This window comes from Felis catus, chromosome X, assembly GCF_018350175.1.
Source record: "Felis catus isolate Fca126 chromosome X, F.catus_Fca126_mat1.0, whole genome shotgun sequence".
Taxonomy (NCBI): Eukaryota; Metazoa; Chordata; class Mammalia; order Carnivora; family Felidae; genus Felis; species Felis catus.
The window spans coordinates 16404857-16432019 of record NC_058386.1 but is presented as its reverse complement, the minus strand read 5'-3'; the positions used below and the strand labels follow the sequence as shown (position 1 = coordinate 16432019).

General features: G+C 35.4%; 1 protein-coding gene across 4 annotated transcripts in view; it reads left to right on the top strand.

Annotated features, from left to right (window-relative positions):
- The window catches only part of RPS6KA3 (ribosomal protein S6 kinase A3), a 120887-nt gene that overhangs the window by 8297 nt on the left and 85427 nt on the right, over positions 1 to 27163 (top strand). For 2 of the 4 annotated variants that reach the window (XM_045051261.1, XM_004000334.6), the window contains exon 2: positions 23240 to 23296. In XM_045051261.1, the coding sequence (XP_044907196.1) occupies positions 23240 to 23296 (57 nt within the window). Of the gene's footprint in view, positions 1 to 16508; positions 16603 to 17513; positions 17615 to 23239; positions 23297 to 27163 lie in introns of all 4 variants that reach the window. The other 2 variants (XM_006943611.5, XM_006943610.5) reach the window with 2 other exon arrangements.

Here is a 27163-nt window from a genome sequence, read left to right as displayed (position 1 = left end):
GCTTTGTCTTGTTCCTCGACTACCCTGAAGATTTTTTATAAACTCTACTACATGGTATATGCCCTTCAAATCACCATTCTGCACTTTCTACAGTTTTGCTAGTTTTACAATGACCTTTATCATTGAAGTGATAACACCAAGCACTGGGGAAATTAAGCTATCAAAAAAATGTTGTATTTTGTTCACTATACTGTGCTAATTAATACTAGAAAAGTGGATTGATACATCCCATAGATTAATGTTTACTGAATGCCCTCTCTGAATGGACACTGTCTATATCAACTTGAATGAGGTAGATCTAATTCTTCTCAACCTACAGATGAAGAAAGGAAGCCTAGAAAGGTTAACTAAGCTGCTCTTGGTTGCACAACTAGTAAGTAGAGAAGGCAGGATTCAAACCCAATTATCACAGGTTGCAAATTCCATTGACTTTCCACTAGACTACCCTGCTTGAGTTGAGAACAGCATGTAGGTGAGTGACTTGTTCAAGATGAAATCTCCTATAGGGAGAAAGGTTCTAGGTGGTTTACATGAGAAGAATTTCTATGGGAAAGTATAGGTAGAGTTAGAAAAGTGAAATTGGTATTACTCTCCAAACATACTATGGGTTAAATAGGCTTTTGTGAGCTGGCCTGAGAAACAGTGTGACATTGTACAGGAAAATGTTTTGGTATTTCTAAACAGCTGTCTTACAAATGAACATTTGAAATAAAAACTACAGTATTTGGAAAAGGAGGGGCTGCCCAGATGTTAATTATCAGCTCTTCACATAGAAGTCCCTAGGTGTGTGCTCAGGGAACTGTGCTCTGTTTTTGAATTGCCACATATTAAATCATTATCTCCTTATACTTGCATCTTTTCAGAAAAGTGTATTTGACACTCCCTCAAAGTATCAGAAAATAGGATATGATTCAGTCTGAAAAAGTTACCATCTATCTTGCTACAGTATAAGAAAAGGAAATTAAAGAAATTTTGCATAATCATTGGCGGGTTTTTTCCTTTGTGTGGGTTTTTTTTTTTTTTTTTACCTGTTAGGTTAAATAGCTCTAATTAAATTTTTTTAAAATTGTGATATGATTTACACACCACGAAATTCATTCTTGTAAAGTATACAATTCAGTGGATTTTAGTGTATTCACAAGGTTCTGCAACCAGTAATTCCAGAACATTTTCGTCACCCCAGAAATAAGTCCATGCTCATTAGATGTCAGTCCCTATTCCTTCTTGTCCCCATTCCTAGCAACCAGTAATCTACTTACTCTATAGATTTGCTTCTTCTGGACATTTTGTATTAATAGAATCATATAATATGTACCTTTGTGTCTCACATCATTTAGCAATATTTTCAAAATGCATCCATGTTATAGCATGTATCAATGCTTCATTTTTGGGGGCTGAGTAATGCTCTGCTCTGTGGATATACCACATTTTGTTTATCCACTTCTCAGTTCATGGACACTGGGGTTGTTTCCACTTGTTGGCTATGGTGAATAATGCTGCTGTGAACATTTTGTACATACATTTTTCGATTTTCTTGGATATATATCTAGGAGTGGAATTGCTTGGTCATATGTTAAGTCTATATGTAATGTTTTAAATAACTGACAAATTGTTTTCCAACTTGGTTGAACCATTTTACATTGCCAACAGCAGTGTGTGAAAGTTCCAGTTTCTCCACATTCTCACCAACACTTGTTACTTTCTTTTTCATTATAACCATTGTAGTATGCAATAAGTGGGATCTCATTGTGGTTTTGATTTGCATTTTGCTAATAACTAAGAATGTTAAGGATCTTTTCACGTGCTTTTCGTCTACTTGTATACATAATTGTGCTTATTTTTTACTGATTTGGAGACTTAAATGGAGTGTTTGCTCTAATGCTGTTAATAGAAGATCCTTATCTATGCTTTGTTGTATACAGATCTTCCTCAATTTAAATTGGGTTATGTTGCATCATAAGTTGAAAATATCCCAAGTTGGAAATGCACTTAATACACGTAACATACCAAACGTCATAGCTTAGCCTAGCTTACCTTTAACATGCTCAGAACACTTACATTCACCTAGAGTTGGTCAAAATCATCTAACACAAAGCCTATTTTATAACAGTGTTGAACATCTCATGTAATTTATTGATTACTGAACTGAAACTGAAAAACAATTATTTTAAGTTTACTGGTGGTTTATTCTCATGATCACATAGCCACCTGGGAGCCATTCCTTGCCACTCCCAGCATCATGAGAGAGTATTGTACCACATATTGCTAGCCCAGGAAAAGATAAAAATTCAAAGTGTGGTTTCTACTGAATGAAATTAAATACTCATTTTTGCACCATTGTAAAGTCGAAAAATCAGAAGTCAAACCATCATAACTCAGGGACTGTTTGTACATATTTCTTCAGAAAACTTAGTTTCAGTCTGTGCTTTCAATAGATTTGTTTTCATTTTTATATATGATAAATTCAAAGCTTTTCCTAGAATTCTGGTTTTCCAACTGGGTCAGTAGAGCCCTATATTCTATGGAGACACCTTATGTTACCTCATCACCTGGACTACCCCTTTTCCCAGCCAGAGCAGAGTTTCTAGAGGAACACAATGAAGAATGTTAATTATAGAAAATAATAGCAAGAAAGCAAAGAGCAAAGCAATGGTTTTTTCCTTACAGTCTCTTCAGTCTTGTTATACTGTTCTATAGTTTCTTATTTAAAGCAAGAGTACAGGAAGTAATGGAAGGTCAGTCAAAACCAAATGTCTAGACTCTCCGAAATTAAATATAAGTCAGTAGATAAATGAATTCAAGAATCCATTTCTTAGGTTAGGTGAGATATACAGGTGTTTCATTTAAAGAATTAGGAAAATGCAAAACAAAACCGTTTGCCTCCTTTCCTTCAAGTTCTGCTGGCTATTGGTATAATTTAAGAGGAATAACTATCACAATGGATTTTGGTAGCAGAGTTGGTGTTTCTTAAAGAGAGAAATGTAACAGACAAATTAAAAATAAGATTACCTTTGGATTATCGAAAAGAGCTCATAAATGAATTTTATTTTATTTTTTTATTTTTATTTTTTTTTTAATTTTTTTTCAACGTTTATTTATTTTTGGGACAGAGAGAGACAGAGCATGAACGGGGCAGGGGCAGCGAGAGAGGGAGACACAGAATCGGAAACAGGCTCCAGGCTCTGAGCCATCAGCCCAGAGCCCGATGCGGGGCTCGAACTCACGGACCGCGAGATCGTGACCTGGCTGAAGTCGGACGCTCAACCGACTGCGCCACCCAGGTGCCCCATAAATGAATTTTAAAGTGAACTTTTCACCCTGGCTGTTCTGAGTGTGTAAAGTATATTACTAGGTGATGATGAATGAAACAGAATTTTTTCCTTTAGAATATTATAGTTAAAAAGTACTGAAGTGGACAGGTAGTTAAATAACATGAAGCAAGCTAAATTAGCCAGGAATGTTATAAACAGATATAATTGGAACTTTAAGAGAAAATTATGATCCATAATGCTATAGCAATTTTCCATAGTGCATTTTTAACCATAATGTAGAAGACTAGAAGGTAAATATTATTACCCTTGACACCCAATAAAGTTCCTTAAAATACACATACACACACAAAGAAGATAAATGTTATTTTCAACATAAAATTAATTACTTGGGGGTAGACTTCTGGTTCTGCCCAGCTGGAGGAGCCCTATTCCTCCTAGGTTCTCTTTTACAGCTAAAACACCTTAGACATAACACATCAAACAAGCACAGGAACACTGAAATGTGGAAATAAGGCAGACTTCCTACAGACTTTGGTACTCAAGGAATGATGCTAATAGTGAGTTCCTTGGGGTTTTTTTTTTATTGCCTCCCATGTATCTTGGACAGGGTCCTGTAAAAGCCTCCAACCTGAACCACAAACAGGCACAGAAAAAAAGGGCATCAGGAAAAGTCTGTTCTCTTTAGCCAAGTGACTGGGGAAAGGGTAGCCGAACAACAGTTAATTTTTTGGTAGGACACTCCCTACTATAGCCAAACACTCCAGAAAAGCCCTATCTTACTCCAAAGAAGCAAGTGGCAGTGCTTGATTTCCTCCACCTGGTGATGTTAGCTATGCAGATCAAGGACCTCATATCTCATTCCCTGACTAGCAAAAGCAGACAACACTTTGATTCCCCCAGCTGAGTGGTTTTGACAAGTGGAGTAGGAGTCTGATCTTCCCTCACTGCCCCCCCCCATCCCACCACCTGCAGAAGGACGTGATGCTGTCACTAAAGTAGTGTCAGTGGGGTCTAGGAGCCAAGTTGAGCCTCAACCCCAATCTGGAAACGAGATTTAACAAAGTGATGTGAGGCAAGGCTAGTCCCCAGTAAGCCTCCCCCTCCCCTTTGTTACTGAGGAGCTGAGCCTGCCCCATCACTCACAATCAACAAGGCAGAACAAGATGATTGGAGGTGGACTAGTCAACTCTGCCTCCATTCCTTCCTGATGTGATTGGGGCCTGGTGGACAGCTCAGCCTCCACCCCCATCTGGCATCTATAAGGCAGAACAAAATGGTGGATGGCAGGGCTGGTTGGCCTTCCACTTATCCTGTTAGATGGGCCCTTCTGGAAGCTGAGCTCTCCACTCTACCTTATAGCAACAAAGCAGTGTGAGTCATCCCTCTGCTTTCTGTCTCCCTTTTGTCAATGTGATCCATCAGGGAGCTTGCATCCCTACTCAGAAGCAATGTGATGGTGCAGGTTGTTGCCCAACCTTCACTGGGACCAAGAATGTAGCTGAACTTCCATCCTACCCCTGTTCAAAAAAGCAAGAGTCATTGCTCCTATTTTGCCAGGGTAGTTTCTGTGGGGCCCAGCGGTAAGCTGAACATACACATTCACCTTGCCCTCACGCTACATCTCAACTGGTAGACTGCCTGCTAAAAAAGATTAAGTAGGATCCAGAGTCTTATTTCCAAATGTCCATTCTTCATTTGAAGAACACTATACTAAGAACCAGGAAAATCACAACATGAATGAGAAAAAAGTCAATTGATACCAACACCAGGATGCTTCACATGTTGGAATTATCTAACAAGGATTTTAAAGCAGCAATCATAAAAATGCTCCAGTGAGCAATCACAAACACATTTGAAACAAATGAAAAATTAGTCTCAGAAAAGATGCAAAGCAGAATATGGAAACTTTAGAACTGAAACATAGAGTAACTGAAATTTGCTACATGGGCTTAATAGAAAAATGGAGATAACAGGAAAGAATAAATTTGAAGACAGAACAACAGAAATTGCCTGATTTGAACAACAGAGGAAAAAATGAACTGACAAAAAATAAGAGAGCATTAGGATTCTGGGGAACATTAACAAAAGATTTATGGTGGACCTGAGGAAATAATGGCTAAAACTTGCCCAATTTGGCAAAAGACAAAATCTTACAGATTCAAGAAACTGAAACCCAAACAAGATAAACCCAAAATAATCTATGCCCAGACACATCAAAATCAAACCTTTGGAAATGAGAACTTGTTTAATTGGTATAGAGTTTCAATTTTACAAGATGAAAATGTTTGGAGATCGGTCATACAACAATGTGAATATGTTTATTTACTTAGAGAGAGGGAACAAGAACATGGGCAGGGGAGGGGCAGAGACAGAGAGAATCTCAAGCAGGCTCCATGCTGTTAGCCCGGAGCCCACTGTGGGGCTGGACCTCATAGATCGTGAGATCATGATTGAACCGAAACCAAGAGTAGGACACTTAACAGACTGAGCCACCCAGGTGCCACTGTAAATATATTTAACACACCAGTGAACTGTACACTAAAAAGTGTTTAAGATGGCACATTTTATGTTGTATTTTACCACAATTTTTTAAAAAAATTTAATCAAACTAAAAGGCAATCTTGAAAGCAGCTAAAGATAATGAACTATTACATATAAGGGAACAATGATTCAAATGATGACAGATCCCACATTAGAAACCATGGAAGCCAGAAGGAAATGGCACCATTTTTCAAGTGCTGAAAGAAACGAATTGCCAACCCAGAATTCTATGCCCAGTGAAAATATCCTTCAGGAATGAAGGTATGGTCAAAACAGTCTCAGATAAAGGAAAGCTAAGAGAATTTGTCTATAGCAGACCCTGGAAGAATGACTACAGGTAGTTCTTCAAGCAGAAAAGAAATTTTAAAAGAAGGATCTGGAATATCAAGAATAAAAGAATAACATGAATTATACAGTCTTTTCCAGAAAAAAAGAAGAGAAAACACTTCACAACTCATGTTATGAGGACATTATTGCCTGAAACCAAGACCTAAAGACAGTACGGAAGAGAAAGCAGTATAGACCAGTATCCCTCAAGTACATAGACACAGCATCCTCAACAAATATTAGCAAAAGAAATCAAGTAACATATGAAAAGAAACGTACACTGTGATCAAATGGATTTTATTCCAAGGATGTAAAACTAGCTCAGTATTCAAAAATCATTTGGTATAGTCCACCATATTAAATAGGAAGAAAAATCACATTGTTAATTGTGCAGAAATGCATTAAACTGGATTAAACATTCATAACAAAAACTGATCAAACTAAGAATAAAAGGAAACTTTCTCAGTTTCATAAAGAACATATACCAAAAACAACCCACAGATAACATCATACTCAATGGTGAAAGACAGAATGCTTTCCTCTTAATATCAGGAAGGAACAAGAAAAGGATGTCCTTTTTTTAATGTTTGTTTATTTTTGAGAGAGAGATGGAGCACAAGCAGGGGAATGGCAGAGAGAGAGAGAGAGAGAGAGAGACAGAATCCAAATCAGGCTCCAGGCTCTAGGCTCTGAGCTGTCAGCAAAGAGCCTGACGTGGGGATTGAACCCATGAGCCATGAGATCATGACCTGAGCTGAAGTTGGACACTTTACCAATTGAGCCACCCAGGCGCCACAAGGATCTCCTTTCTCACCACTGCTATTCAACATAGTTCTGGAAGTTCTTAACAGTGTAATAGGCAAGAAAAGGAAATAATAAAATACATACAGATTGGAAAGGAAGAAATAAAACTGTCCCTATTTACAAGTGAAATGATTATCTCCAGTGCAAATCCGAAGGAATCTACATAAAACTAAAAATAATAAGTTCAGCAAATTTGTAAGATACAAGATGAGAATCCAAGAATAAATTATATTTCTGCATACTGACAATGAATGTGTGGAAACAAAAATGAAAAGCAGTACCATTTGTAATTGCTCAAAAAAAATAAGTATAAATCTAACAAAACATGTATAAGACTTTATGGGACTTAAATACTGAAAACTAAAAGTGCCAATAAAAAAAATTCAAAGATCTAAATATAGAGAAAGGCATGCTGTGTTCATAGGTTGGAAGACTCAGCATACTAAGGATATCAGTTCTCCCCAAATTCTTGTATAGGTTTAACACAAGCTTATTTTAAAAGTTATATGGAAAGGTAAAGGAACTAAAATATCTACTACAAGATAAAAATAAAGTGGGAGGATCCACTCCACCCAATTTTAAGACTTACCATATAGCTTTAGCAATCAAAATTCTATGGTACTGGTGAAGGGATAAACACATAGATGAATGGAATATAATATAGAACCCAGAAATAGATGCATACAAGTACAGCCAGTTGATTTTTATCAATGCAAAAGTAATTTACTGGAAAAAGGATAGGCCTTTTCAACAGCGGTATGTGGAGCAATTACAGATCCATGGGTAAAACAATAAACTCATATGAAAACTAATTCAAAATATATCATGGCGATATTAAGAGTATACTTATCTTGATGAGCACTGAATAATGTATAGAATTGTTGAGTCTCTATGTTGTACACCTGAAACTAATGTAATACTGGTAACTCTACAGCATTTAAAATAAAAAATAGAAAATAAACTTTCTGCTAAAAAGACACACACACAGACAAATCAACTCAAACAGAAAAAAAATATGTATCATGGATTTAAATGTAAAATATAAAACTTTTAGAATTGAAACCTAGAAGAAAATCTTCAGGACTTTGGGCTAAACCAAGAGTTTTTAGACCAGACACCAAAAACACAATCCATAAGAGAAAAAAAAAAGTAGACTTTATCAAAATTCAAACATTTGCTCTATGAAAAAGACCCTGTTAAGGGGATAAAAAGACAAGGCATAGATTGGGTGAAAATATTTGCAAACTTGTATCTGAGACAGAGCTTGTATCTGGAATATATAAAGAACTCTAAAAACTTAACTAACTTAAGCCAACCAATCCATTTAGAATTCTGACCAAAGAAATGAACAGATATTTCTCCAAAGAGGATGTATGGATAGCAAATAAGCATATGAAAAGATGTCAGTATGGTTAGCTATCAGGGAAATTAAAATTGAAATCATGAGATAATCACTACACACCTATTAGAAAAGCCAAATTAAAAAATAGTGACAATACCAAATGTTGGTGAAGATGTGGACAGACTGGATCCCTCATGCATTGCTAGTGGGAATGTAAAAGGATACAGCCTTTCTGGAAAATAGTTTGGCTGTTTGTTCAAAAACTAAACATAAACTTACTCTGTAACCCAGCAGTGAAAGTCCTGGGCATCTATCCCAGAGAAGTGAAAATATATGTCCAAACAGAAGTCTGTACACAAATTTTCATAGCATCTTATTTGTAATAGCAAAAAATTGAAACCAAGTGTCATTCAGTAGGTGAATGGTTAAACAAGCTGTGGTACATCCACGCTGTGGAATGCTACTCAGCAACTGAAAGGAATGGATTATTGATACATGCAGCAGTTTGGATGGATCTCAAGGGAATTCATACTTCATGAATAAAGTTACATACTGCATAATTCCATTTATATAACATTCTTGAAATGCCAAAATTGTAGACATGGAGACTACATTAGTAGTTGCCAGGGTTAAAAAGAGGGCAGGAGGGAGGTGGGTTATAAAGGAGCAGCACACAAGATCCTGGTGGTGATGAACTGTCAGTATGTTTATAGTGGTGGTAGATACAGGAACCTATAGTGTGATAAACTGTGTAGAACACATGCACACACAACCTGTAAAACCAGTGAAATCTAAATAAGGTCTGGGCTTTGTACAGTATACATTTCCTGGTTTTGACAGGAAGTTAATGTAAGATGTAACCCCTGGGTTAAAGGTATATGGGACCTCTCTTATTTATCCAACTTCCTGTGAATCTATAATCATTTCTAATTTAAAAGTTAAAAAAAGTCAGCACTAGATAAAATTCGATGTCTATTCTCAATTAAAAACTTAGTAAAATAGGAACAAAAGGGTGTTTCCTTAATGTTAGTAAAAAAGAGTCTCACGGGCCCCTGGGTGGCTCAGTCCGTTAAGCAGCCGACTTCCGCTCAGGTCATGATCTCGCGGTCCGTGGGTTCGAGCCCTGTGTCCGGCTCTGTGCTGACAGCTCAGAGCCTGGAGCCTGTTTCGGATTCTGTGTCTCCCTCTCTCTGACCCTCCCCCGTTCATGCTCTGTCTCTCTCTGTCTCAAAAGTAAATAAACGTTAAAAAAAAAAAAAAAAAAAACAGCCTCAGACCAATAGCCAGCATCATGCTTGATGGGGACATATTTTAAGGCAATCTCATTAAGATTATGTCTGCTGTTTTCACCTCTATTTAACATTCTGGGAGAGTTTACTAATGCAATTAGACCAGAAAATCAGAGTATTAAAAAGAATAATAAAGGATTACTATTCATAGTTGATATAATCATCTACTTGGATAATCTAAGGAAATCACTAAAAAAGTTCTTTAAAACCAGTGAGGGTCTAATAACGTGGTATTATACAAAATATATTAAGAAATCAATAAGTAGCTTTCCTAGTTAGAAATGGTAATGGAAAAAAAGTCATCCAAAATAGTAAAAAAGATTAAATGTTTGAAAATTAACATAATCAAAGGGCAGGAACTAAATGAAAAAATTAGTTGCATTAAAGAATAAATTGATAAATAAAGAATAAATAAATAAAGAATAAATTGATAGGAAAGCTGTGGTTCTTTAAATTATTTTCAGTAGGATTTAAGGTTTGTTTTTTCTTATTGTTTATTTTTTAAGAATCGAGGGTAACTTTTTATTCTGTCTTGAATGAACCCAGATTTTTAGTTTTTAAAAATTTTCTTACGCATTTAGTTACTTTATAGCTTATCTGAGCAATTAATAGTAACAATTTTTAGTAAAATGCTGTTATTAATAGTGTTTATGTTTAAATATGCAGCTAGAATTAGTCATGGAGTTATAAGTGGAAACTATATCTTTCATTATTTTTTCAGAAATAAGCCTTCCTGCCAGGTTGTGTTTATACCTGTGGTAATTTTTAAATATGTATACCCATATTTTTTTAATGAGTGAGTAGTTTGGATTGTTTTTTCCCAAGTAAATTCAACTCCCAACTTGTCTAAAACACTTTGTGTTAAGATCCGACTTCTACTACACAAATAGGAATTTTGCTTGAATGTTAAGCTCTAATTTATTGTGTATTTGAGCAAATCCCATTCTGTCTTGTTTTACTTACTTGCAAGCTATTATTGCTGCCTTCTTTTTGTTCATAAGGATGTTTGTAAGACTGTATATCTTTATTTTAAGTGATTGTTAACCATTATATTATCAGTAACGTATGTTGGGTTCACTTCAGCAAACATTTAAGCACCACTTGTTTTACCAATGTGGAGACAGAGGAAACAGGTTCAGGTCCTTTTGCCACAGTCACGTAACAGAAGTTTGGGCTTTTTTTTTTTTTTTAATTTTTTTTTAACGTTTATTTATTTTTGAGACAGAGAGAGACAGAGCGTGAACAGGGGAGGGGCAGAGAAAGAGGGAGACACAGAATCCGAAACAGGCTCCAGGCTCTGAGCTGTCAGCACAGAGCCCGACGCGGGGCTCGAACTCACGGACCGTGAGATCATGACCCGGGCCGAAGTCAGACACTTAACCGACCAAGCCACCCAGGTGCCCCCCAGAAGTTTGGGCTTTGAAGCCCATCATCACACTGTATCTGTTTTAGATAGGAGGGCTTCATTAAGCCTCTGGAAACCAGATGAAATCATTAGACTTGTTCTTGAGACTCTTAAATTAGCCAACCCAAGTAATGCATTAAAGAGTTATCTAGTACTCAGATTTTTAGTCCTGTACATGGAAGTGGATGCATTAGGATATGAGACTCATCAGAATCCCCTCAAATATTTGTACTTGTCATTTTCTCTGGCAAGATGAGCAGGAGGAAAGAGAAGCTAACACTGAACCCCCTAGACCCTGAACTTTACCAAAACCTGCAGCATAACTAGTATACAGATCTTACGGATTAGAAAACTGAGGCTCATGTTAGGTAACTTGCCCAAAGTCACACCTACAGTAAAGGGCAAAGTCAGGTTTTGAAGCTTAATATGTCAGACTCCAAAGCCCGTGACCTTTTCTCTACCCTGTGATTTCCCAGACTTGTCTAATCACAGGAGTCACCTAAAGTACCTGTTTAAAAAATGAAATACCATGAGGCCATGGGGCTTCTGGAACTTCTGACTCAGCTTGGGATAAGGCCAGGTAATATATCCTTACCAGGAGTCTTAGGTGATTCTGGTCATCAGACAGATTTGGAAAATACTACCAACTCCATTAGAGTACTAAGAGGTGGGACTTGAAGGTATTAGGAAAGCAGGAATAAGTTTGGGAATTTAGAGGACCTTAAACAACAAGTTGACAATTAGTTTTCAACACAAATGAAATAAGAATAGTAAAATTGGGGGGCACCCTGCTGGCTGTCAGTGGAGCATGCAACTCTTGATCTCCGGGTTGTAAGTTCCAGCCCCATATTGGGTGTAGAGATTACTTCAAAATAAACATAAAATCTTTAAAAAAAAGAAAGAAAGAATAAAAAGAATAGTAAAATTGGATTCTGGAAATCATAAAATTGGTTTAGGTTCCTTATTTTGCACAGAAAAACTTTTATTTTCTTAGTATTTCTCTTTCAGATGACAACATTTAAACGATTGTTCTTTCATATTCTCCTTGTTTACACTTGGGAACAAAGGCACCACTGAAGGATATAGATAAAACTGTAGTTTTGATGCAGAAGAGAAAGAAGGAGTTAGACTTAGAAATAGCATCAAAACAGGGGCGCCTGTGTGGCTCAGTCGGTTAAGCGTCCAACTTCAGCTCAGGTCATGATCTCACAGTTCATGGGTTCAAGCCCCGCGTCCATCTCTGTGTTGACAGCTTAGAGCCTGGAGCCTGCTTCAGATTCTGTGTCTTTCTCTTTTTGCCCCTCCCCCTGTCACGCTCTTTTTCTCTCAAAAAATGAATAAACATTTACAAAATTTAAAAAAATAGGGGCGCCTGGGTGGCTCAGTTGGTTAAGCCTCCGACTTCGGCTCAGGTCATGATCTCACAGTTCATGGGTTTGAGCCCCGCGTCAAGGTCTGTGCTGACAGGTCAGAGCCTGGAGCCTGCTTCAGAGTCTATGTCTCCCTCTCTCTCTGCCCCTCCCCTGCTCACACTCTGTCTCTCTCTGTCAAAAGTAAATAAATGTAAAAAACTAAAAAAAATAACATAAAAACACCTTTAAATACAGAATCTGTAATTTCCTCAGGTGTAAAAGCTCTACAAATTTTAAATAACTTTAATCCTTAAAGTCACAAGATTATAACATTCTCAAGCTGGAAGAGCTCTTAGATATCCACATATTTTATGGATGAAGAAACCACAACTCAGAGAGGCTTAAGGACTTGCCCACAGTCCTGTGGCAGACTTTCAAATCCATGCTGACCAAGGTTCCATCAAACTCATGGATTGCAGATAAGTACCAGAAAATAATGACTTTTCCACAATCATATTGCTTTTTAGAAGTTAGTTTAGTGGCAAATCCTGTTTACCATAGATTCCCTACTTTATCTAATTTTATGGTTTCTTCCTTCTTTAAATGCCCTACTGAGAGTGTAAATATATTCAAAGGGATCGCTTTTAGGAGATTATGCAATTTGAAATACTGTGTCTGAACGATATGTTAGAAAATGAACCATTGCCTTCTTAGAATAGTGTATTTAACAAATGGACACTTTCAGAACATGTTGTGTAAATTGTGGAGGAACTCCAGCTTTCTCTACTTTTTAGTATAAATTTTTATTTTATAAATAGAGAAAAATGAGCATAGGTAGATGTCTGGACATGAATTCTGACTAATATGATAGCATTTCTGTGTAGGAGGATGAGCTTTGAATTCAGACTTGGGTTTGGTTATCTTATCTGCAAACCTGATAGCTCTGTGATCTTGAGCAAGTTCGTAACTAAAGTTTTTCTTCTCTGCTATACATAATAACATACCTCATGGTTTATTAATGGTTAATTGGGATTAAATTAGAGAATATATGTAACATGGCTAACACTGTACTTCGAACAAAAAAACCACTGTGTAAGTGATGATTGCCATTAGTATTTTCTTGAACCAGTAGTTATTTGTAAGAATGTTAATTTCTGAATGAGTGCTTTATTTTACTTCTTTATTCAGGTTCTTTATCATAATCAGAAAATATCTGTACAATTCCTGATTTGAAACATTTTGTATTTACTTTATGATCTAGATACAATCTTTATAGTTTTTCATAGATACTTGAAAAGAACATTCTTTTTACATTATAAAATTCAATACCTATTCTAATGTAAATTACTTCAAATACTTTGTCCTTATATTGTTCATTATGCTAGCTTATACTAGTGTGCTAAAGTTTCCCCTTCTATTTTGTGTTCATTTCATGTTATAGTCCCCAAAACATCTTTTGTGTTTTGTTGTTATTCTGTGACTTAATGTTGAATACTACTTTACATTTATTATTTTTAATGTCTTGTTTGAACAAATAACATGCTAATTATAGAAGATCTAAAAAATAGTGAAACCTATGCAGAAGGAAAATAAACAATTTTACTCTTCTGTGAAATATCATTATTAAAAGATTTAAATGTGATTAAGAGTAGGGGTTTTAGATTCAGATTTGGGATTGAATTTAGGCCCTGCTTATTAACCTTAGGCAAGATATTAGACTTCTTTATTTATTGTGACAGATATTTATTGAACACCTACTGTGTGCCAGGCATTTTGCTAGGGCCTGAGGATATAGTGCTTAAATAGATGGACATACTCATCTTGAATTAATTTCTTCATTTGTAAATTAGTGATAATGCCTCACAGAGTTGGTAAAAGCATCAAAGGTGATCTATGGTACTTAACATTTGCCTGGTGTATGGTAATTGCTCAGTAAACAATAGCAATTATTATCACTATATGTATTAAGCACTAATTATATTTTTAGTCCAAATCAGATGACCTTTTTAATTGGATTAAGGTTTTTGCCTTACATTTTATTTTTGGCCTTAATATTACAAACACTTTATTTTTATTTGTCCGTTGTGCTATTTTTACCTGTTTTGTTTGAATTTCTCTTTAAAGCAGTAAGTATTTGGGGGGCTTGGGGGGTTCAGTCCAATAGGCGTCCAACTCTTAATTTCAGGTCAGGTCATGATCTCACAGTTCATGGGTTCTAGCCCCATGTCAGGCTCCACACTAACAGCACAGAGGCTGCCTGGGATTCTCTCTCCCTCTCTCTGCCCCTCCCTGGCTCTCTGCCTGTCTCTGTCTGTCTGTCTGTCTCTCTCTCTCAATAAACAAACAAACTTTTTTTAAAAAGGCAGTAAATAGGGGCACCTGGCTGGCTCAGTTGGTTAAGCATCCGACTTTGGCTTAGGTCATGATCTTGTAGTTCATGGGTTGGAGACCCACATCAGACTCTGTGCTGACAGCTAACCCTAACCCTAATCCTGGGGCCTACTTCAGATTCTGTGTTTCCTCCTCTCTCCCTGCCCCCTCCCACTTGTGCTGTGCCTGTCTCTCAAAAATAAAGGGTAAAAAAAAATTTTAAGGCAGTAGTAATTTTATTACTGTGTATATATAGTAATATATATAGTAATGAAATAAAATATATATATATATATATATATATATATATATATATATATATATATATATGAAGGTTTAATTATTTATTTTTGAGAGAGAGGGAAAGAGAGAGAATCCCAAGCAGGCTCTACACTGTCAGCATGGAACCCAGTGCAGGGCTCTATCCTATGAACCATTAGATCATGACCTGAGCTGAAATCAAGAGTCAATCACTTAACTGACTGAGCCACCCAGGCACCCCAAGAGAATAGTATAATGAACTACCATATTCCCATAAGCCACCCTCAAAGATTATCAACTCATGTTTCATCTATACTCCCCTCACCCCCCATACACACTCTCTCTTCTTTTCCCTGCCTCCAGTGGATTATTTTGAAGGGGATCCTAGATACATCAATTTATATGTAAATATTTCATTTGTATTTCTTAAAAGATAGACTTTTAAAATACATAACCACCATACCATCAAAACTCATAAAAATGCCAATAATTCTGTAATAGTATCAAATTCTAGTAAGATACTTTTCTTTTAAATAGACACTTTAAACTTTACATTTCTTACATTATTACTTTTGGAATAATTTCTGTTGTAAGTTTTTTATTCTTGTGGTTTGTTTTTTTTCTTTTGACATGCAGATTGTTTTTGTTTGAGGAGGTTCTGAAATATTGAAGAAAGAATTATAGAGCTGGAAAGACCTGGGTTTGAGTCTTACTCTTGCTGTTCACTAATTGACTTTGCTGAGCCTTGGTTTCCTCATCTGTAAAATAGGACTGAATTATACCTACCTCATGTTCTTAGGGTTGAATGTGATGCTTTCGTAAAGTACTTTTTATAGTCTTTGTCAGTTATTATCTTCTGTAGTGATTTGGGCTGCAATAAATAAATAAAATTTTTGGTTATCGTATGGTTTCTCAGAACGTTGAAAAATGTGTATTTATTAGATAATTACTAAAAATAGTGATTTTTAAATAATCCTTTTAGGAAAGAGAGAATTGAGAATCTTTTTCTCCATTCTTCCACTACCTCTTTTGTGTCCACATTAATTTAGCCTGAGAATACAAATCCTACCTTTAGCTTTCTAAGGTTTTATATTGTTTATATACTTATATCAGCTATTTACTCTTCATTATTGACCCTTTCTCCTTTAGTGGGGTTAATTATTTTACTCATTTGTTTGTAAATATTAAGTTGGTGTCAGTATACTTCACCAGTTCTTTCCGACCTCAATATTCTTAAGTTCTTACTTTGATTCTCTTTCAATGGTCTAGGACATACCTTTGAACAAATTATGAAAAAAGGTACTAACAGGATGGTGAACTTTTATAAGACTTTGCAGATCTAAGAATAATTTCCTGTGACCTTTGTACATGAAAAACTAGGACAAGGTATACAATTCTTAGCTCATAACTTTCCCCTTTCAGCTCTCTGTAAGTCATTACTTCATTGTCTTCTGGCATTTTATTGTTGCAGAGGAAAAATCTGAGGTCAGTCTGATTTTAGTTCCTTTGAAAATAACCTGTTTTTTTCTGCTTGTATGCTTGTAGGATTATATCTTTATCCTTGAAATTTAAAAACATTTGCCAGGACATGTCTTGGTGTTGATGATCTCTGTTGAACCTTCTCAGTCTCCAGTCTCAGGTATTTTTTTTCAGAACTGGAAAGTTTTCTTATACTTTTGATTGATTAAAATGCTGTTTTTTTTTTCTTTAGGAACATCTGTTATTCATAGATTATTTCTATGTCTGTCCTCCATAGTTTTTTAATATTTTCTTTCATTTTTTTTCATTTATTCAAGTTTGTCCTCTGTGGCATGGATTCTGTTTTCTGCAGTGTCAATTCTGATATTTGCTGTTCACAATGCAGATTTAATTTTGGCTACTGTGTTTTCATTTCTTAATTCTTACTTCAACATACTCCTGTTTCATAAGCAGAATTTCCCTTAGGGGTACACTCTAAGAAACATAAGATGGGGTTCAGGCCTAAAACTGATCTATTTTCTGAGGCCATAACCACAGGACCAGACAGAAAAAAAAGCTTCTGAAAGGGTCCTCTAAAACTTAAAAACATAGATATAACCAGAGGTCATTTCTACCCTAGTCTAGAAAGTAGAACAGTCCTGAGTAATAGCAGGTGTTTAGTTACTCAAGGAATAGCAAAGCAAGCATAAGGGCACCTTAACTAGAAATAATGGATTTTTCTAATATATTGGTTGTTTTTTTCTCATTATAAAAAGAATAGATAATAAATGCATATAATTTTGAAAATACAGTACAAGAAGAAAATCCTAGGACCCAGGTAACTACTGCTAAGATTTTATATATGTTTTGCCAGTTACATGCACACATTTTGGGGGGGGGTGCAAAATTGGGGTCATACTATATAGTTGTGTATCCTTTTTAATTTAATATATTACAAGCATATTTTTGCATCATTAATTTTTTGAGGCCCTTATTTTAAGCATTGCATAGTATTCCTACATATGAATAGATGTGTTATGATTTATTTAACCAGTCCCCTGTTGGTCATCTAGATTGTTTTCTATTTTTCAGTATAATGAGTATGATGAATATCACTGTACATAAGTCTTTATGCACATCTCTGATATTTCCTTAGGATAAATGAGGAGCTGATTCTTAATCCTGTCATATTGGTAAGGATTATATACATTCCTTATTAAGAATATAAAATGCTTGTTTCTTATTGTTTCAATGTGATTGCATAGAAGATTCTTTGGATTCTGAATAATTTGATGGTATCTGAACTGAAATTCAAGAGAGGTTTCTTATGCCTCATCCTCAGCACCTTCATGCAACTTCTATTCCATATGCTTTGGGCAAGAAGACCACTGCTAATATCAGGGAGCTTGGAAGGCAAATATACTTGTGGGAACTTGAGGGTGGTAAAAAAATATTTATATATTGTCCTTTTTATTCCTACAACCTGGGTCTCCAGATTAGCACAGTAGAGCTCTGGAGCCTTTCTTTTCCTCCCCCCTTCCTATTATTTCAGGTTCTTATTCTCTGTGAGGAATTCTTTTTTCCCAGTGTTCATATATATATTTCATTTTTACATAGGAGGATGTCAGTAGATACTTTCTAGTAATCTCAAGGTAGCATTTTACCAATCACGTATCTTTTTTTTTTTTTTTTTTTTTTTTAGTTCTAGTATACTCATACATGATGATCTCCTACTGGGCTCAAAGCATTTTTAACGTATTTTATATTTTCTTCAAAGGTATCAAACAGCAACCCAGAAATGTGCATTGTTGTAACATGCCATTACAGTAAAACAATCTGTTTAATAAAGTTGCTTAAAATGAAACTTTTATTTAGTAAAATATTCATATTTTTTAACATTTCAGATTTTTTCTTAAAGTACTTGGGAATACCCTAGAAGTCCTGAAACCTTGGTTCAGAGTTACTGATTTGAATTGTTCATCCTCTTGAAACCAGAAAGATGATCTTAAGTGATCATTTTATATCACAACCTTAGAAGTTATTTTGAAAACAATTCCTGCTGAAATGCAAGCTAACAGTCTCCTTTGTCTGATTTGTTCTGATGAGACCCATATTGTATGTTATTCTAATTTTTGACTTTTACACATTTCAGACTAACGGAGTAAAGCATGATTAGCATTTCCTAACCTTTTCCAGTATTTCACATAATATTTGCATATGTACAATCTGCCAAGCTCTGTAGTTTTTTGGCTGGATGGCATAATGGTGGGATGAGAGAGGATAAATACATTTGCCTCACTTTTAAACTATCCTTTTTGTCTGTACTCATTCTTTGGCCACATCGTATAAAAATATACCACATGTATGAATGATCTCTTTCACCCTGCTTGGTGGGAAATTGACTATATTAGGTGGTAAAATAAGTATCTCAACACTCTCCTGTACTTTCTCATTGCTCTACATCTTTAGAAGTTAACTGTAGAAGTGTATGTATTACACAGTTCAGGCAAAAGAGAAGGGACAGGAAGTAGCATTTACTGAGCGTCTACTGTCCTTTGATGTATTCATTTAAGTGCAACATCTTTTTGAGATAGATATTATATGCATCTTACAAATAAAGACACTGAAGCTCAGAATGTTGAGTAACTTACCCAACATCAGGTAACAGCTGGGGTTTAAACCTGGTAGCGAGGTTCGACCACATGTGTTTTGAAAATGTAGAAGTTGAAATATCAAGTCAGACTGATGGCCCATTGTAGCCTAATCTTTAGTGAAGCCAAAGGCCATTTTCAAAAAGGAAACTTCTTAGCTGCAAGAGTAATTATGCTCATTTCTAATAGATAACATTTGAGTCCTTATTTTGATGAAATGATACAAAAGATTTGTTGAAGTAAAAGTGCTTTTTAAAGTAGATATTTGTAAAGCCTCCCCAATATGTAGGACAACATTGGCTTTTATATTTTCCTGCCTTAAAATTAAATTGTTCAAAATTTTCAGTCTTTGCTAAACTCACAAAGGAAGTAGATATTTTTACAAAAGGTAGAGCATAAACTGCGTTTAGATCATGTTTCACTTAATTTTTTTTTCAGATTGCTTTGTTAGTATATTACTGTTAATTAGCTGAATGAGGAGCTTAGAAAAGAAAATACATTGTAAAATTTATGGATTACATGAAGATGAAAATAGTGAAGAGGCTGATTAGCAGATTCAGAAGTCATTCTGTAGAGGCTGTAGTAATACTATAGAAGATCACAACTAGAAAAAGATGAATCAAAAATTTGAGGTTTTCTTCATGAGATGAAGTGTAACAAGTATGGGACTTAGTTGCAGTAGAAGGAAGACAAGAATTTAATTGACAGAAAACTTAGTATGACTCAGCAATGTGTTTCAGACATTTCAAAAACAATGCATATGTGAACTGAATTAATAGAAGTTTCTTATCTAGGACGGGAGGCGATAATGTTCCTTACTCTGCATTGGTTGTATCAAGGTTGGAGTGTTAATTGAATGCGGTTCTGTATATCACCCTTTAAGATGAATTGAGTGCATGCTCAGAAAATTAGTCTCATCTGTCTAAAAGGAATGTTTGAAAGAAGTTGAGTTATCTAGTGAAGAACAGACTCAGGATGATTTACAGTCATAGGTGTAGATTTACTTCCTGTGATTTTGCAGATAGACTATAGGCAAGTTAGTCTTCGTATGTTAGTAATCCTATTAAAGGGAATTTGTAGCTGAGGAAAATTACTATATGATGAAGAATCTTATCTAGCAGCCAGTACTTTTTCTGAGATAGTTTTGTAGGCTGCCACATGATGAGTAGTACATTCTTGTTCTGATAGTGTTCAAATCTAGGTGAGAATGGCAAAAAAAGAATTGAAGCATATGATGTTTATTTGGAACAGAAGACTTTCAAGATCCCTTACCAATCCTAAACTTTTTTTGATTCAAAGATTAAAAGGACTTTGTGGAAGTGTTATTTTATCCTCAATGAAGCTACCTCACCTTAATAATAGTAATTTGCATTGGTACAGTTCTTTATGATTTATAAAGTACTTTCTTTTGAGTTATCTCAGTTTTGAGTCTAACACTTAACCATTTGGGTAGACAGGGCACGTATCCCCATTTTAAGCAGATAAGGTAGTAGGCTAGAGACTGTCTGAATTGCTAAAAATCATAAAACTTGTAAGTGGCAGACCTAGGGCTCTATCTCTGGTCTACCATTCCAAGTTTAGTGCTGTTTCTACTATACCAGTTTGCCTTAAAAAGTAAGTTATAAGTTGTGATTCTTGCTTTGTATGCACTGAAAATTACACGGAACAGATGGTTCTCAAATTATATTCCCATGGAAAGTGTAATTGTAGCTCAGTTAGACCAAGGGTTCTGAGAGTCAAATAATGGGGATCCATTCAGCAGATCTGTGTTATAGAAAGAGAACTCTGTGTACAATTAATGAGAAAACCTAGTTTGCACTACTAGATGAGTGATGGTACCTTTCACTAAGATAGCAAATACGGGAGACGTAGCAAATTGGTGGGCTGTGAAGGGGGTGACTGAATTTTGGATATAATTAAAATAGCTACCATTGATTGTTTATTAAGTTCCAGACCCTGTGCTTAGGATTTTATATCCTTTATCTCACTTAGCCTTTACAATACCTCTCTGAAGATGAGACTTTTTAATCTCTACTTTTCATATGAAGAAACTAAAGCATATTTTAAATAATTTGTCCAAGGCTTCATACTAAGTGTAAGAGCAGAAATTTGAATCTAGGTGTCTGACTCCAAAACCAGCATTCCTATGACCTAGTTTAAGGTTTATCTGTGATGTTAGGATAAAAACGATCAGTATTCAATTGAGTAAATGGTTGTGGCTTTTGGTAGAAAGATGTATCCTGGAGTTATTTGAGTCCTTACCATAGCAGTGAGCAATACTGTAGCTTCTGAAAGTGTCTTAGGATAATAAAGATTTTATACCTGCCTCCTCCTTTTCTGCATTTTAGCACCGTTTCTGTGCTTTGTAATATTGTGTAGGTATTCCCTAACCTAGATGCATACTCTATGAGTGTTTGAAAATAAAAGGTGCTCTTTTTATGGGTCAGTATACCTGTGAGACCCTCTAGGATGGATCTCTAGGTTGGGGGTCATGTTTTCTTAACCCTTCATCTCCAGCTTGGCACCTAAATCTAAGCGTGAATGAAATGAAATGGGTGGATGAATGGATGGATAAACAGGGATTTAGAGAGTAGACAGAGTTCAAATTCAAAGCATCTGCCTCATGTGGGTAGGGTAATGGGTGGGCTACCTTTCATATCCTAGTTGATAATGCTCCAAAGATGGTTAGCTTAGATCCTTGTACATTTGTTGAATTGACAAGTGGTCAGGGGCATTTACTCCTTTTTTCATTGAACTAATAGAGAAGATGTTGTGTTCCTGACTTCTGGTTTTGTTTTGTTATTAATTACACAAATAATACATATTCATTGTAGACACATCAGAAAATTCAAATACGCAAAACAAACATTTTAAATTGTCTAAAATTCTACCACCCAGAAATAGCCACTGTTAACATTTTGGTGTATACCCTTCCAGAGTTTTTCCCATAGAAATATATACATTGGAACATGTATATATTTATTTAAAATGGGATCATTACAATCCATATTGTTTTGTAAACTGCTTTTTCACTTATTACATGTGAATGTCTTTCCATGTCAATAAATTTACATCTTTATTATCATTTTTAATGACTGTATAGTATTCCATTATATGGATGTACCATCATATATTTAACTAGTTCTCTATTGTTAAGAATTTAGGTTTCCAATTTGGAGTTCTTTTTGGAAAAAGTTATGGTGAGCATTCTTGTATGTACATCTTTGCACACTTGTTTTAATACAGACTTAGATTATCTTCCTAAAAGGTTGTGCTGATTTATACTTTACCTAGCAGTATATCCTGAGTGCTCTTTTCCCCATACTCATATTAGTGCTGGGTTTTATTTTTTCTGTAAATCATAACCAGTTTGAGAGGCAAAGGTATCTTTCTGTTAAATGTGTATCTTTGATTAGAACTAAGGCTAAACTCTTTTTTCCCTTATTGCTCATTTCTGTTGAGGTTCATCATTTTTCTCTTACAGGTTGTTAAAACAAAGGTCTTTATGTCATTGAGGATACCAGCCCTTTGTCATATGTTGCTTTTTTTGTAATCAATTTGTCTTTTTATCTTTTTTGTGTCTGGTAGATGACATTTTAAACTTTTATCAATTCAAATGTCATTTTTTTCCTTTATTATTTCCACCCTCCTTACCCCATAAGTATTATTTACCTATATTTTCTTATAATACTTATATAATTTTATTTTTGACATTTAAATGTTTAATCCATCTGGAATCAATTTTGATATGGAGATCTAGCTTACTTTTCAAATCCTGAAATAACTAATCATTGCCCTGATTAATCAGTCAATGGAGTTGGATTTTAGAATGTGTTTTGCCATAGAAAGTATTATAAATGATGTTTGGTGAGATTTAAATAATACTATTTGTAATTCATTTAACTATTAAAATAAACTCAAGGACTCACCTGGAAAGTTAATCATCATTTGTTATATAATTTCCATGGAAAAATGTTTTTATAGTTAACTTTTAAAGCACAACCGGTTGCATATTGACAACTACATACTTATCTGGTGGTTTGGTACTTCATTAGAATCCTGTAGGGGTGAAAATATTCTATTTTGATTTTGCTTTGTCTGCCTTCATTTAATGTTAACTGATGTGAAATCTCTTTGGTAACTTTCTGCTTGCTGTGCTTTTCACAGAATGGACAGCAAATTATGGATGAACCTATGGGAGAGGAGGAGATTAATCCACAAACTGTAAGTAAAATATTGTATCATAAGGGATATAGATAAGTCAGATACCATAAAATTTAAGTATTCTTATTTTTTAACTGGACAAAATAATGATTCTACGGTATTAGAAACTTGTTTATGATTTCTATATTTACCAAAATATAATCTTGAATATGCCAGTGCCTTTTTTTTTTAGTTTATTTAGTTTGAGAGAGAGAGAGAGAGCATGAGCAGGGGAGGGGCAAAGAGAAAGGGGGAGAGAGAGAGAATCCCAAGCAGGCTCTGCACTGTCAGCACAGAGCCCAATGTGGGGCTCAAACTCATGAACCATTAAATCATGACCTGAGTCAAAATCAAGAGTCAACCACTTAACCTACTAAGCCACCCGGGGCCCCTGCCAGTGCCATTTTTAAAACCCGTTTAATGGAATGCCTGGTGGCTCAGTCAGTTAAGTGTCTGACTTTGGCTCAGGTCATGATCTCACGGTTTGTGAGTTTGAGCCCCACATCTGGCTCACTGCCGTCAGTGCAGAGCCTGCTTTGGATCCTCTGTCCCCCTTTCTCTCTGCCCCTCCCCCATTCGCACTCTCTCAAAAATAAATAAAACATTAAAAAAGAACTGTTTGATAAGACTGATCTTACGAAAAAGACAAAATAATTTGCTTTATGTTGTTGAAAGTTTTTCATTAGTACCTTACAGCTTATTTTTTTTAAAAAATCACACTAGCCATAGACACATTAGGACAAAAATATAAAGTGATTCTTTACAGAAATATTTAATGTATGGGCACCTGAGTGCTTCAGTTGGTTAAGCATCTGACTCTTGATTTTGGCTCAGGTTTCATTGAGTTTGAGCCCCTTATGAGCCTTAGAGCTGACAGTGTGGAGCCTGTTTGGGATTCTCTCTCTCTGCCCTTACCTCCCTCCCTCCCTCCCTCACTCGCTCACTGGCTCTTGCTCTCTCGCTCTCTCTCTCTCTCTCTCTCTCAAAATAAGTAAACATTTTTTAAGAAAGAAATAGTTAATGTAGAAGATAAACGTTCACCCCTTCCTCATCTTGTTTTTTTATTTACTCCTAAGTCCCCAGCGCCTAGACCAGTGACTGGGACATAATAGGCACTCATTAAATATTACATGAATGAATTAATAAATTCCCTGCCTATAAGAGATTCATTGTTAGAAGTTCAGTTATTATCTTTTTATTCCATACATAAGATCATTATTACTGATACTTACAAAATATATATACTCTCCAACTGTTCTTTTCACCTACTAAGTCTTGAACATCTTTTTATGGCAATTCATGTAGATCTGCCTTATTTATTTTTTAAGTTTGTTTATTTTGAGACAGCGATAGTACGAGTGGGGAGGGGCAGAGAGAGAGGGAGACAGAGAATTCCAAGCAGGCTCCATGCTGCCAGCGCAGAGCCCAACACAAGGCTTGAACCCAGGAAACCATGAGGTCATGACCTGAACCAAAACCAAGAGTTGGACACTTAACTGATTGAGCCAACCAGGCGCCCCAATCTGCCTCTTTTTAAATTGTTGCATGATATTCTATTTTATGCATGTCCTAGACTTAATATAATTTTCCTCCTATTTATTTTTGGGAACTTGTGTTTCAGTAGGATATAGTTTTAGAGAAGGATGTGCTAGAACAATGGGTATGAACATCTAAATTTCAATAGACATTGCCAAATTGCTGTCCAAACCAAAAAGGTTGTAAAAGTGTCAGTGTATGAGAGTATCTGTTCAAGCATATCCTATTCAACCCTGGATATTATTAGACATTATTTTTCATTCAAGCCATTTTAAATAAATAATACTTTCTCATTTCAGTTTGCATCTCATTTGATTATTAGTGAAGTTGAGTATCCATGTATTACTGGCCTTTGTATTTTTGTGTTTCACCAACTTTCTTTTGTGTTGCTTATTATCTCCTCATGGTCTATGTGATCAAATACATTCTGGATATTAGCTCCATGTCTATAATGTCTCTTGCAAATGTTTTCTCCCTATTTAACACTTATTACATGGTCTTTCATTGTATGTGTACAGAAGTTTTCATTTTTAAATGGTCAGGTCTGACTTCTGGGTTTTATATTTCAGTTAGAAGATCCTTCCCAGCCCCAAGGTGATAAAAATATCCTCTTACATTTTCATCTGCCACCTATGGTTTTGTGTTTTACATTTAGGTCTGTGGTCTACTTGGAATTTTAGTTCCCATTATGATGTAGAAATCTCACTTTTCTTTCCAAATAGCCTTTTGTCCTAACCTCTACTTACTGAACAAATAAAATCTATACAGCTTACTCATTCAAGATTCCTCTTTTACCATATATAAAATTGCCATGTACTCCATGTATTAGTTTCCTAGGGCTGCCCTGACAAAGTACTACAAACTGGGTGTCTTGAAATAACAGAAATTTATTCTCTTCTCATACAGTCAAGAAGACTAGAAGTCCAAAACCAAGGTGTTGACAGAGTAATGCTCTCTAAAGGCTTTGGGAGAGGATCTTTCCTTGACTTTTCCAGTTTCTGGTGCCTGTCAGCAGTCCTTGGTGCTCCTTGGACACATTACTCCAATCTCTACTTCTGTTGTCACATGGTATTTTCCCTATAAGTCTCCAAGTCCAAATTGCCTTCTTCACATAAGGATACTAGTCATTGGATTAGGGCCCATCTTACTCCATTATGACCTCATCTTAACATTATTAAATCTACAAAGACCTTATTTTCAAATAAGATCACATTCATAGGTCCTGGGGATTAGAAATGGAACATACCTTTTTGGAGGATACAGTTCACTTCATAGCATCCCTGAATGTCTCACATACATTTTCAATTACTGTACTTTTACTATGTTTTTTTTATGTGGCAAGGCAAGCCCTCCCACCTTTTTACTTTTCAGAATTGTGGTCTTATACATCTTCCAGATGAACTTTGCAATCAATTTATCAAGTACTCCTGAAAAGGTTATTGGGATTTTTATCAAAATTCCATTAAATTTTCTGATTAACATGAAGAAAATTATTTTAATAATTATTAAATAATTATTAAATAATTTAAAAATTATTTTAATAATGTTGAGTCTTCAGTTCCCAAGAACATTTACTCTGATATTCTTTTATATCCTTTATCAAAATTTTATGGTTTCTTATAGTATTATACATTAATCTATTAAGATAATTCGTGGTTATTTTATAGTTTTTGTTATATTATAAGTGGGATTTCTTTTCTGCTGTCTTCCATCCAGTTATTGCTAGTATATAAAAATGTTTTATGTTTTTTATGCTTTTTAACATCTTGGGAAAGTTTTCGGAAATCATGCAAATTGTCATAAACATTTTGTCACTTATGAAAGAGTAAGATCATTGTACTCCTCTTAAAATCATCGGTAGTTTTGTGCTTCCTTTAAATAAAGTCCAAACACTACAGTGTGACCTATCAGGCCCTGTATAATAAGGCCTTTGTGTACTTCTCTGTGTCAGCCACATTCCTCTGCCCTCTCCTGAAAGTGTACTCACTCCAGTGTATCAGGTTCTCTTTTGCTTATGGGCCTTCATGGGTGATAGTCCGTCTCCCAGATTTCTTTTCCCTTAGCACCTCCCTCCAGTTAATTCCCAGTTATCCTTCAGGTCCAAGTTTGATATCCCTTAAACTGAGGTATCTTCCTGACAGAACTACCATTTCCATTTCTGCCTTGAGCTAAGTGTTTTTCCTTTGTGCTTCCATAGCAACCTGTGAGTATACCCTAAATGGCAATACCACATTAGATCCCATTACTTATTTACTTATTCCCTAGTGAACTGTGAGCTGCATGAGGCATTGACTGTGTCTGATTTATTCCTTGTTTTAAATCCAGTACCCAGTAGGTGTTCAATAAGTGCTT